This window comes from Microcaecilia unicolor, chromosome 1 (assembly GCF_901765095.1).
Source record: "Microcaecilia unicolor chromosome 1, aMicUni1.1, whole genome shotgun sequence".
Classification (NCBI taxonomy): Eukaryota; Metazoa; Chordata; class Amphibia; order Gymnophiona; family Siphonopidae; genus Microcaecilia; species Microcaecilia unicolor.
Window position 1 is genome coordinate 714956827 of NC_044031.1, and position 13288 is coordinate 714970114.

A 13288-nucleotide genomic window follows, 5' to 3' on the forward strand; every position below is an offset into this window, starting at 1 on the left:
TTGTTAGGAGCCAAATTGTGGGCAGGTTTTTTTGTCAGGTTTTTTTTTAAGGGTTATTTTGTTTCTGGGCTTGATGGAGCTTTTTGGTCAGGGCTATAATGTCGGGGCTATTTTGACCCGGTACCTGTCAGGACATGGGGCGATATGCCTGTATGAGTATATGTAGGGAGTGTGTTGGCATGTGCAGACTTCTTTTTTGCATTCAACCTGTACTTCCCAACCTCTTCAATTTTTCCCGGTACCATCCCCTCCTGCATTTCCAATCTTCCCCACCACTCCCATGCAGTCTTTCCTCACTTCCTTTCTCCCTGTCTACTCCTCTGCTCTGTAACTCTACCCAGTCTTATGCTGTCTCCTCACCCCATCCCTCCTTTGCTCCTCTCTAATCCCCTTCCCTTATATGCTCCATTCCTCATCCCTCCTCCCTCCCCTACCCACTTATACTGCACCCCCTCCTCTCTAACCCAATCCCTTCCCCTCTTATTCTCCATTCCTTCACACCTCCCCTCTTTCTACTTGTCCCATTATTCTCCACCCCCTCACTTTTCTACATGCCTTTCCTCCTCACTATTGTACACAACCAGTCTCCTGCCTAAAAAAACTATATCCAACCTAGACCCATCCATAATGTAAACCGCACTGAACCCTGAACAGGGGATATTAGTGATATATAAGATCTGAATTGAATTGAACCTCACCCCTTCCTGAATGCTCAACCTTTGCTCTGAAGTTTAGTTGGTTCTGCAGTCGCAGTCTCTTTCTCCCCCTCTCTCTCTTCTCTGCTGACAAATCCTGGCGACTCCTACCAGCCCTGAAATGTGGCTGCTCCCCTTCTTCCTGCCAGGCCTGAAGCCAGGAACTACTGGCTCTCAAATGCTGTTCCTCTCTTTTTCCTGCCAGCAAGACCTGAGGGCTCCTACCAGCTCTTCAGGTTGCTACACTGCAGAGGAAATGCATCTATTAATATGCACAGATGCAAACCAACAGATATATACGGATAGATGCATCCTCTCCAATAGAAAATGACTGTCTATAACTTAGGTGAAACACACCTAAAAAGTATACTACCTGCATCATTTAGTGAGACCCATGAATTCCCTATATCAGTCCTTAACCATTAGAGTATTCGCAATTGAACCAAAGCTGAGATATTACATTTAATCTGTGCTGCCCCATCATTAATGCAATTTTGTCCTAAAAGTTCAATTAGATTCAGAGCATGGCTCAAATGATAATTTGTTCCACAACTGCGGAAGACTAACTGAAAATGCACTGGTCCACTGGTACTCTTCACACATAATTGTTCTTGGAGGAGTTATTAGCCTAGATCATAAAGGCCTTGAAAGGATACTACTGCTCATGTTTTATCAACTAGGCGAGCTGGATGCTCTGTTCCTATAGTGTTGCAGAAAATCCTCCCATCTGTTGCCCTCTCACTCTGAAAGAGCACATGTGGTTTCCTTCCAAAAACAAAGTTGGGATGATAGAATGGCCTGCATTTCTGCACTTTAGGATCATACCCTGGGTACTCGCTAAAACTATAATGCCGGAAAAACAAAGCAGAGTCCTGCTTGTGCTGCCAGCTGTCTCAATGTGGGTGTCCAGCATCCACTCGAAAAAAAAAAAAGCACACAGTTCTGCAGGCAAATTAACTTCGAGAGAGATATTTAAGTGATGAAAAACAAGAGCATAAAAAGATGTTTCATTCAATGTGGAAACTAAAAAGAGTCAGACCATTCTTTCCAAGAACTGTCTTCTGCAATCTGGTACAATCATTGGTACTCAGTCATCTGGACTATTGTAACTCACTCTACGCTGGCTGTAAAGAGCAAATATACTTAAAAAACTCCAGACAGCCCAGAATACGGCAGCCAGACTAATATTCGGCACACCAAAATACGAAAGCGCGAAACCCCTGAGGGAAAAACTACACTGGCTCCCACTAAAGGAACGCATCACGTTCAAACTTTGCACCCTAGTCCATAAAATCATCCATGGTAACGCCCCAGCCTACATGTCAGACCTGATTGATCTACCACCCAGGAACGCAAATCCTCATCCTCCCAAGTGCAAGGGTCTGAAATACAAATCAATGCATGCATCTACCTTTTCCTATACGAGCACGCAACTCTGGAACGCGCTGCCACGCAACCTGAAAATGGTCTATGAATTGACCAATTTCCGCAAACTACTGAAAACCTCTCTCTTCGACAAGATATATCACAAAAATCAACATGTGTAACTGTATAATCTTAAAACTTCCAGACTGTTTATAATGTCTTATAATGTCTTTCTGCTTTAACGCCTTCATGTATTTCACCACCATGTAACACAAAACCCTCTGTAAACCAAATGTATATTCACTGCTATTTCCAGTATCCATGACGAATTGTAAGCCACATTGAGCCTGCAAAGAGGTGGGATCATGTGGGATACAAATGCCATAAAATAAATAAAATAAATCAGGGTCTCTTTTCTTTAAGGCACTTGCCTTTCCTTTTGGAGGATCAAATACTTAATGAAAGGAGTTTGGTGGCCACATTCTACTTGAGTTCACAAAATCCAGCATTGTTTGGCTGGTCCACCACATTAACAAGTCCTTTCCTTAATAATGTTGAGAATAAAATGAATAAACTGCATCGGCTGATATACATCTGACCAAAACTGAGAACATAAGAATAGCCATGCAAGTATTTCCTTGTAATATCATTGAGTATCCCCTGGTCTTTGCACTTTTTGAAAGACTGAAAAATTGATTCACTTTTACTCGTTTTACACCACTCAGGATTTTGTAGTTGCTGTGCTACTTGAAATATTATTTGTAGGAAACCATTACAAGCACACTAGTTTTGGATGTGTCATAGTCTCTTTAGGGGAAAAAAAATGACAAATGTGGTTGGGAACAGTTTTACTTCAACATCTAAGATCTGCTTTTTGAGAAATGTGTCACACTGGGATGAAATCAGAAGACCATAGCAGAGAAACATGCAGCTTAGTGTATCCAGCTTCCCATTTCCACAGACCCCGCCCATAGATGGCATCCTTACCCGGCCTTGTTGCTGAGAGCACTCCACACAGCTGACCTGGATGTTTCCATGTTTAGCACCAGGAATGATCTGCACACATTCAAAGTCACTTGCCAGCACAACAATGTCACATCCTGAGCCATATGCCTGTAGTAAAAAAAAAAAAAAGGTAAGTATCACATGGTTTCATTAATAAGGATACATTAGTTTAATAAATTTCTACAATTCAAACTGAATGAGAACAGGAGTAGAAGCTGTGTTTCAGCAATTCTTTTTTTTGGAATGAACTAAAAGCTCCGTTATGGCTTCCATATGGTGGTCTAGGTTAAATCACTCATGTTTTGGAACTTCATCTTGTGCTAAAGGTGAGGCACATCCATGTGAAGAAGGCAGCCTAAGGTAAAGAGAGAAAACCAGCCCAGAATCTCATATGATGGTATGACAACATTTTATGAGAAGTAGTCAGGGTCTGAAAGACTTCCTACAGGGCAGCTCTTGAGAGATGCTCTAATTGCAGCCCCTTTTCAGTGTCCACCTCCCTATCACCCTCCCCCATTCCATTTTGAAGAGGACCCACCGGGATTCTAAAATCCTCACACATTTTTTCTGGATTCATCTTTATTGCATCTTTTGTATTCCTTGGCAGATCTTTTTATAGCTTACAGTAGAAAACAAACTGTTTCCAGAAATCAAATTCATTTGAATTTCTGAGAACTACCTATTTTGACTGCAGGCTAAGACACCTGTGTTCAGGATGAAAAAAATCCCAGACATGCCATCATCCAAAGATCACATACTGCCTACTCATTCTGTGAATCAGTCAAACAAGAGGGAAACTAGAGAGCAGTGTTTTAGGTTTCCAGAGATCTAGGGCTGAATAAGGTGCAACAAGACACTATAAAAGCGAGACCCCTAAACTGAGAGAACTGTATTTGCACCATGCAACAAACTATGGGCCAAATGTGTAAATAATTTTTTCCAACATACAATGGAGAGGATCAAAGTACACAGCAAAACAAAGCAATCCAGAAAAGAAGCACAAAAGGACTCTCAAGAGAAGGTACAAGTGTGCTTTGTTACCCCACATGTGCCGTGTTTCAGCGTAAAAAAACACCTGCCTCAGGGGTCAAATCAACAAGACAGCACAACTAACATAAGCTGATGCCTAAAAGGTAATACTCAGAGAGTTATCAATCTGCTCTTAGAACGGTGAAACATCGACTTAATGTTGTGTTATGTTGTTGAATTGACCCCCGAGGAAGACGATGTTTCAAGCCAAAACACAGTCCATGTCAGGTCACAAATAATGCCCACATACCTTTTTGTGAGAGTCCTTTGTGCTTAAATAAAATTTCCCCCCAGGGATGCTTTGGTACAATCCGGCCCTAAAGCAGTGGTTCCCAAACCTAGTCCTGGAGGAACTCCAGCCAGGCAGGTTTTCATGATATCCACAATGAATATTCATGAGAGAGATTTGCATACACTGCCTTCACTGCATGCAAATCTCTCTCAAAAATATTCATTATGGATATCCTGAAAACCTGACTGGCTGGGGTGCCTCCAGGACCAGGTTTGGGAGCCACTGCCCTAGAGAAAGAATAGTAGTAAAAAAGGTAGACTAATAGAAAACATTAACATATGAAATAATTTATTGGTATGAATAAAAAAACAAACCCGACGTGGCCACGTTTCGCCCTCAGGCTGCGTCAGGGGTCAAAACTAAGAAATAAAAACATAGATCTCAAATCAAACATACTTCATATATATCAGCTTTCATTATAAAACATTCATATGTGTCATTATAATTTCAAATAAATAACAAACAACATCAATAGAGATATACAGTCAACCATGAATATCAAACAATTATATTAAAAAACTCATATGTGTCAATCATATGTTTATGTTTTCTATTAGTCTACCTTTTTTACTATTATTCTATCATAGTAAGGAGACTGTTGCCTTTTTTGTTTGTTTCTAGAGAAAGACTATCCTTGTACTTTACATGTAATATAACAACTAGTACTGCTTTGTTACTCTAATTTTTATTCTAACTAACTTAATTTTATTAAAGGCACAGCAATAAAAATTGCAGAATCAAACACGAAAGAGCTCTGTGCAATACAATCACTTTATTTCTCTCTCTACATGGTACACTGAGCACATATTTCCTGGTGAATAAGTATGTTAGCGGAGCTTTGATTCACAAAACAAAAATCACAGTCTTCATAGAAAAATAATGTCAATACGTTATACAAATCTAATTTCCTTCTTCTACATGCTATGTTCATTGCCCTGAAACAGAACAATTGTAGGATAGAAAATAAAATTGTATGCTTTTTGTACAGTGACCTAGCAAATGAACACATATAGAAGACTAGTTAAAAAGGCCCGTTTCTGACACAAATGAAACGGGCGCTAGCAAGTTTTTCCTCATAGTGTGTATGTTTTGGAGAGTGTATGTGAGAGTGACTGTGTGTGAGAGAGAGAGTGAAAGTGCGAGTGGGTGTGTGTGTGTGTGTGTGTGTGTGTGTGAGAGAGAGAGTGAGTCTGGGTGTGATTGTGTCTGTGAGAGAGTGTGTGTGTGAGAATGTGAGTGTGTGCAATTGCGTATGTGAGACACAGTGTGATAGAGAGTGTGTTTCACACAGATACAGTGTGTGCGAGAGAGTGTGTGTGAGACACTGATTCTCTGTGAGACTGAGTGTATGAGACCAAGCGAGTAAGTGACTGTGTGACACAGAGAGTGAATGTGATACACTGTGAGACATAGAGTGTGTGAGAGTGAGAGACAGAAAGACATTGTCTGTGAGAGAGAAAGTGTGTGTGAGAGAGAGAGTGTGTGTGTGACAGAGATACCTCCCTCCCTCTCTATGGTGTCAGGCCCCCCCTCTCTCTCTGGTGTCTCAGATTGCCGCCACTGCACCTAAGCAATTGGTGTGCTGGAGGAGGGGGAGAATGTGTTGGAGGGGTTCAGCTTGGAAGAAGAGGGGTGTGGGGTGTTCAGGAAGCGCTGGCAGATGAGAGTGAGAGAGTGAGTGTGTGTGTGTGTGGGTGGGGGGGTTCAGGAAGCAATGCCAGATGACATTGTGAGTGAGTGTGGGGGGGGGGCAGGGGGGTTCAGGAAGCGCTGCCAGATGAGAGAGAGAGAGAGAGAGAGTGAGTGTGTGTGTGTGTGTGGGGGGGGGGGGGGGGGGTTCAGGAAGCGCTGCCAGATGAGAGAGTGAATGCGTGTGTGTGTATGGGGTTTCTGGAAGCGCTGCCAGATGAGAGTGAGTGAGTGAGTGTGTGTGTGTGTGGGGGGGGGGGGTGTTGGGGGGTTCAGCTTGGAAGAAGAGGGGTGTGGGTGGTTCAGGAAGCGCTGCCAGATGAGTGAGTGAGTGTGTGTGTGTGGGGGGCGGTTTTTCAAGCATTGCCAGATGAGAGTGAGTGTTTGTGGAGTGGGTTCAGGAAGCACTGGAAGATGAGAGAGTGAGTGTTTGTGTGTGTGTGTGGGGGGGGGGGGGGGGGGTTCAGGAAGCGGGGCCAAATGAGAGTGAGTGAGTAAGTGGAGGGGGGGGGGGTCAGGAATGGCTGCCAGATTAGTGAGTGACTGTGTGTGTGGGGTGGCAGGGGTTTTAGGAAGCGCTGCCAGATGAGACAGAGTGAGTGAATGTGTGTGTGGGGGGGGGGGGGGTTCAGGAAGCGATGGCAGATGAGATTTTGAGTGAGAGAGTGTGTATGTTGGAGGGGTGTGTTGGTTGTGTTGGGTGGTTCAGCTTTGAAGAAGAGGGGTGTGTGGGGGGTCTGGAAGCGCTGCCAGATGAGTGAGTGTGTGTGTGTGGGGGGCGGTTTATCAAGCGTTTGCAGATGAGAGTGAGTTTGTGTGTGTAGGGGGGGGGGTTCAGGAAGCGCTGCCAGATGAGAGTGTGCGTGTGTGTGTGTGGTGGTGGTGGTGGGGTGGTTCAGGAAGTGTGGCCAAATAAGAGTGAGTAAGTAAGTGTGTGTGTGTGTGGGGGGGGGGGGGGTTTCAGGAACGGCTGCCAGATTAGTGAGTGACTGTGTGTGGTTGTGGCAGGGGTTTCAGGAAGCGCTGCCAGATGAGAGTGAGTGAGTGTGTGTGTGTATGTGTGTACGGGGTTTCTGGAAGCGCTGCCATATGTGACAGAGTGTGTGGGGGGGGGGAGGGGGTTCAGGAACCGGTGCCAGATGAGTGAGTGAGTGTGTGTGGGGGGCAGGGGTTTCAGGAAGCGCTGCCGGATGAGAGAGTGAATGTGTGTGTGGTGGGGAGGAGAGGGGTTTGCCAGATGAGTGAGTGAGTGAGTGTGGGGGCATGGTTTTCAGGAAGCGCTGCCAGATGAGAGAGTGAGTGTGTGTATGTGTGTGTTGGGGGGGGGGGGGGGGTTTAGGAAGTGTGGCCAAATGAGAGTAAGTGTGTGTGTTTGGTTGGGGGGGTTCAGGAACCGCTGCCAGATGAGTGAGTGAGTGAGTGAGTGTGGGGGGGGGCAGGGGGTTTTGGAAGCGTTGTTTTGAAGATGAGGGAAGGTAGTGCTGCCAGATTGCCGGTTTTTTTTTTCGTTTATTGCCGTCATTGCCTCCTCCGTGTGATGTCCCCCCCCTGCCGCCATCCCACCCACCGCGATGCCCCCACCCCCGCCGCCATCCCACCCACCGTTCGTTACGTTGTTTTGCTGGTGGGCGATCCAAAATCCCACCAGCAGAAGTCCTTTGTTGTCTGCTGACTCCGCTTGTTCTTTGGCATTGCTAGCCTTTGCTGGGCGGGGTTTTGTGCGTTGGACGTCCTGCACGTGCATGACGTCAGACACACAGAAGCCCTGCCTGCATAGGCTAGTAAATGCTGAAGTTCACGCCAGAGTCTGAAGACAGGACTTGTGCTGGCGGGGTTTCGTGTCCCCCGCCAGCAAAGCTACGCGACGGTGGGTGGCTTTGGGAGGTGGGGGGCGGCTCGGGGTGGTTGTTGTACCTCCATCATTTTGTTGGCTGGGCTTCTTTTCTTTTGATGTGCTTTGTTGGTTGTTGCGGTGGGGGGGGGGGGTGTTGTTCCTCGGTCATTCTGTGTGCGGGGCTTCATTTTAACTCTTTAGCTTTCGGGTGGTTTGCGAGGTTGTTTCCCAGCGTTTCCTAGGCAGGGGAGGAGTAGGGAAACACGCTCCGCGGGTTTCCCTACTCCTCCCCCTGCCTGAATGCGGTCCCTTCTTTCGTTTTTCTTTCGGTTTTTCTGCCCTCGACGTCATTATGTTTGACGCGAGGGCGGGGCAGCGAGTCTTGGTCAGTGGCTTCACCACCACGAACTTACGAACCATTCTGGGAGTCTGAGTGACTTCAGAACGTTGTCCTCAGAACGTTGAGGGTGCGTTTTATTATATTAGATTCTGTTTAGTTTCCTCATTTTATTTTACAAAAATGTCCATTTTTTTTCCTAGAGGTGTGCATTCGTAACCACATATTGGGCTCATCTGGGTGACTAACATAAAGGGACCCTTTGCTAAAGTGTGTGTCTTTTGCAGTTAGGAGGTGCTAAGTGCTTCTGCGCTCGCTGCAACTTGAGTACTGTGAGCAACATGACCTGCAATGGAAAATGCTAGACTTGCCCCCAATAGTTGCCACATTAGGTTTACAGCCACCGTGCATTAATTTTCTGCTTTAAGCTGCAGTAACTACAAAATTTAATGCCCTTTAGTAAAAGGGCATAACAAAAGAGAGGGAACGAAGTACAAACTAAAGTCCAAACAAACAAAACAGCACCAGGGGCCTTTAAAAATGGAACACAGTTCTTTAATGAATAAGGCTCATTCATTAAAGAACTGTGTTCCATTTTTAAAGGCCCCTGGTGCTGTTTTTTTGTTTGGACTTTAGTAAAAGGACCCCATAATGTGCATAAATCACTTGAACACGAGTATACCTCTGAATTAAGAGACATACAAATGTATACGTTAAGCTCATGCATGCATACAATGTGTCAGTAGCATAGACACAGAGCAGATTTTGGATAGGCCTAAGGGGGAAATGGGTGGACACCAAGTGTCCTCTCCATCCCCGCCTTACCCCATCTAACCTAGAAGGCACTCCCCCCACCCACCCTACACACACACACACACACAAAAAAGACCTGGGCAGGTGGAGATCCCCAAGACCCAACAACTGAAGATCTCCCTGAAGGTGCCCAGAAACCCTTGTGCCCAGCTCAGTCAGTCAGTGGCTGCTTCCTAAGCTGCCAACTCCGACACCCCTGCACATACTCAGTTTCTGGGAATGCGAGAAAACTGAGCTTGTGCAGAATACTGGCATCTGTGGCTCAGGAAGCAGTCGCCAACTGCAGAGCTGGGTACAAGTGTTTCTGGATTCCTTTAGGGAGATCCCCACCAGGTACCATAGCAGTGTGCCGCTGTTGAGTGGGTCTGTGCCCACCAGGGCCTACTCATGGTGAAAAGCCACTACAAAGCATGCCTAAAAAATGAATAGGTCAAAGAAAACAACAAATGTCCAAAAATTGAGAAACATTTATTTTGAATAAGCACAAACCAAATTTTTACGCCATGAACATCCTTATCTTTCTACATCTCACTATACTTGTAAAACACTATCTACTCTATCACAGTAAATACCTGAAATAACCTACCAGCAGAGGTGGTGAAAAGCAGCACAGTGACAAATGTTAATCTTGCTTGGGAAAGATATAAAGGACAGTAATAAAAGATTTGAGAGGTTAGGTAAAAGTCATTGGATGAAAAATACACCAGGATGCTGTTTAGCTCATGGGTCAATGCAGTAAGCTTGACCAACACTTAGAACATGACCAGCAGAGTGGAGATCTAGGCCAGGGACAGATCACCACAACACAACCTACCACCTGCTGGAAGACAGAGAAAGATACTGCATTGTTCCAGACAGCACCACAGATTATAGCTGGTGATGTCGTCAGCAGAAACCTGTCCCTTCCATATCAGACCTCGGGGGTGGGGTGTCCTGATGGAGCCACTTGGGGCCCTTGAAGCTTACTGAAAGAACTCAAAACATGAAATTGCTGATCTGCACTTAGTGATCTGTAACCTGTCATTAAAATCGTCCGTAGTACCTGAAGATTGGAGGGTGGCCAACGTAACGCAGATTTTTCAAAAGGGTTCCAGGGGTGATCCAGGAAATTACAAACAGGCAAGCCTGACTTCAGTGCTGAGCAAAATAGTGGAAACTAGTTTAAAGCATAAAATTATTGAACACATAGATAAACATGGATTGATAGGAGAGAGTCAGCATGGATTCAGCCATGGGAAGTATTGTCTCACCAATCTGCATCATTTCTTTGAAGGTGTGAAAGAACATGTTGATAAAGGTGAGCCAGTTGATGTAGTGTATCTAGATTTTCAGAAAGCTTTTGACAAAGTTCCTCATGAGAGAATCCTGAGAAAATTAAAGCGTCATGGGATAGGAGGCAATGTTCTGTTGTGGATTAGGAATTGGATATTGGGCAGAAAAAAAGAGGGTAGGGTTAAATGGTCATTTTTCTCAATGGAGGAGGGTGAATAGTGGAGTGCCACAGGGATCTGTACTGGGACTGGTGCTATTTAACATACTTATGAATGACCTGGAAATTGGAATAAGTGAGGTGATTAAATCTGCAGATGACACAAAACTATTCAAAGCTGTTAAACCACATGCGAACTGTGAAAAATTGCAGGAAGACCTTAGGAAATTGGAAGACTGGGCAGCCAAATATGGCAGATGAAATTTAAAAATGTGAACAAATGCAAAGTAATGCATACTGGAAAGAATAATCTGAATCATAGAGTTCACCTTGGGAGTCCGCAGACAAGAAAAAGATCGGAGTGTCATTGTAGACAATATGCTGAAATCTTCCACCCATGGGAGGCATATTTTCAAAGCACTTAGCCTTCCAAAGTTCCATAGGTTTCTATGGAACTTTGGAAGGCTAAATGCTTTGAAAATATGCCTCCCAGTGTGCAGTGGCTGCCAAAAAAGCAAACAGCAAAAGCTAGGAATTATTAGGAAAGGGATGGTAAATAAGACCAAGAATACTGTAATGCCTCTGTATTGCTCTATGGTGCAACCTGACCTTATTGTGTTCAATTCTGGTCAACGTATCTCAAAAAAGATATAGCGGAATTAGAGAAGGTTCAAAGAGGAACGACCAAAATGATAAAGGGGATGGAACTCCTCTCATATGAGGAAAGGCTAAAGAGGTTAGGGCTCTTCAGCTTGGAAGAGAGGCCGCTGAGGGGAGATATGACTAAGGTCTACAAAATCATGAGTGGTGTACAACGGCTAAAAATCAATTTTTTACTCTTTCAAAAAGTACAAAGACTAGAGGACACTCAATGAAGTTACATAGAAATACTTTTAAAAGAAACAGGAGGAAATACTTTTTCTCACAATGAATAGTTAAGCTCTGGAACTCATTGCTGAGAAATGGTAACAGCAGTTAGCGTATCTGGGTTTCAAAAATGTTTGGACAAGCTCCTGAAGGAAAAGTCCACAGTCTGCTATTGAGATAGACATGGGGAAGACACTGCTTGCCCTGGGATTGGTAGCATGGAATGTTGTTACTATTTGGGGTTTTGCCAGGTACTTGTGACCTGGATTGGTCACTGTTGGAAATAGGATACTGGGCTAGATGGACCACTGGTCTGACCCAGTATGGCTATTCTTATGTTCTTTGAAAATGAGCCTCTTTATGTAATGTTTTGTATGGTTTTACTGTGTATAAAACAAGATCCTATTTATAGATCATGCTTTGCCTTGGGTTTATATATTGTCATCAAATTATAAGAAATGAGAAAAGCCCATAATAACGTCTAGACAGAAGCAAATGCATGTACAAATAAATGAGCTTTCCAAGGAACTTCCAGTTGGGGAATGGAGGAGTGAGTCAGAAGACGCAGCTGCTCCGGGATACCCGAACGCCTTGCACTCAATAACAGCGTCCTCCCACTGAGAGGAGCGACGAAACAGAATATAAGCGTAGCCGCTACAAAGAAGATTCAGAAGGAGGTGGAGTGCGGTGGCCGATGGTGGTGAAATCCGTGAGAAAAGAGCCTAAAGACAGAGCACAGCCGGTGGAAACAAAGATGGCGGACAAGGGAGCGCCGAACTCTCCTACACCCAGCTCGATGTGGGCTGCCGAGATTACAGAGGAAGTTAAGGCAGCAGTAGAGCAAATGGTGGGGAGGAAACTACAATTAATACTGGACAAACTAGACGGGATGGAAGAGAGGCAGACAGCGCTTGTGACGGACCTGCACGAGGCGCAGCAAAGGCTGGGGCAAGCTGAAGATGAGATTCGGAGGATGGCAGAGGAGCAGCCAAAACTAGAAGCCCGGCTGTCTGAGCTTGAAACGAAGGTAGAAGATTTGGAAAACCGCTCGCGGAGAAACAACCTCTGTCTAGTGGGACTCCCGGAGAGCTTGGCAGACAGGAACCTGTGCAGTTTCTTGGAAAAGTGGCTGCCGGAGGCTCTGGCAAACCCAGGCCTGGTGGAAAGACTAAAAATAGAGAGGGCTCACCGCTTGGGCCCACGGAGAGATAACGCAGAAAAACCACGAGTGGTAATCTTAAAGGTACTGAACTATGTGCATAAAATGGAAATCCTGCAAAACCTGAGAGCGGGGAAGACGCTGGAATATCAGGGAAGTAAAATCCTGTGTTTTCAGGACTACTCGTTCAAGGTATCGGCAGCGAGGAAAGACTTTGCACCACTATGTTCTAAACTATTCGGCATGAAATACAAGTTTAGCCTTTTGTACCCGGCACGACTGAAAGTGATAAATAATGGACAAATACAATACTTTTGATAAAGTCCAGGAGGCAAAGGAATATCTTGACAAGCTAGCAAGAGCACCGAGCAGCGAATGAGGACAAGAAAGTGGAAGAGAGCGGAGTATAAATGAGAGGATCTGACCGTAAATGATAACACACAAGACTTGAAAACTGATGTGAGAATTTAGTTGGATTTTGTGGACCTGCATGTGTTGGTGCTGGTATAAGACAGAGAATTAAACCTGAGGAAGAAGTCCATGGCTGCAAGCGATTATGAGGGGAGGACATTGAGAGGGACTGTGTCCTTAACAACATGGGGGGATGTTCCAATCCTCAGGAAAAGGGAGTCCAAATGCCAAAGGGCATGAGAGGGGTAATGTATGGAAAGTGGAGGGGGGGCAGGGGGAGGGAGTGTTAGAGAGGGGGGGGGAGAGGGTTAGGGGTAAGAGTGGGGATACCAAGCTTGTGTGAATGGTGGGTGGATGTAAGTA

At 45.0% G+C, this 13288-nt stretch overlaps 1 protein-coding gene across 2 annotated transcripts in view; it reads right to left on the reverse strand.

The window, feature by feature from the left end:
• Positions 1-13288, reverse strand: part of DMXL2 (Dmx like 2) — a 369136-nt gene that overhangs the window by 317976 nt on the left and 37872 nt on the right. For both annotated transcript variants that reach the window (XM_030189451.1, XM_030189445.1), the window contains exon 2: positions 3048-3173. In XM_030189451.1, the coding sequence (XP_030045311.1) occupies positions 3048-3173 (126 nt within the window). The remainder of the gene's footprint in view (positions 1-3047; positions 3174-13288) is intronic.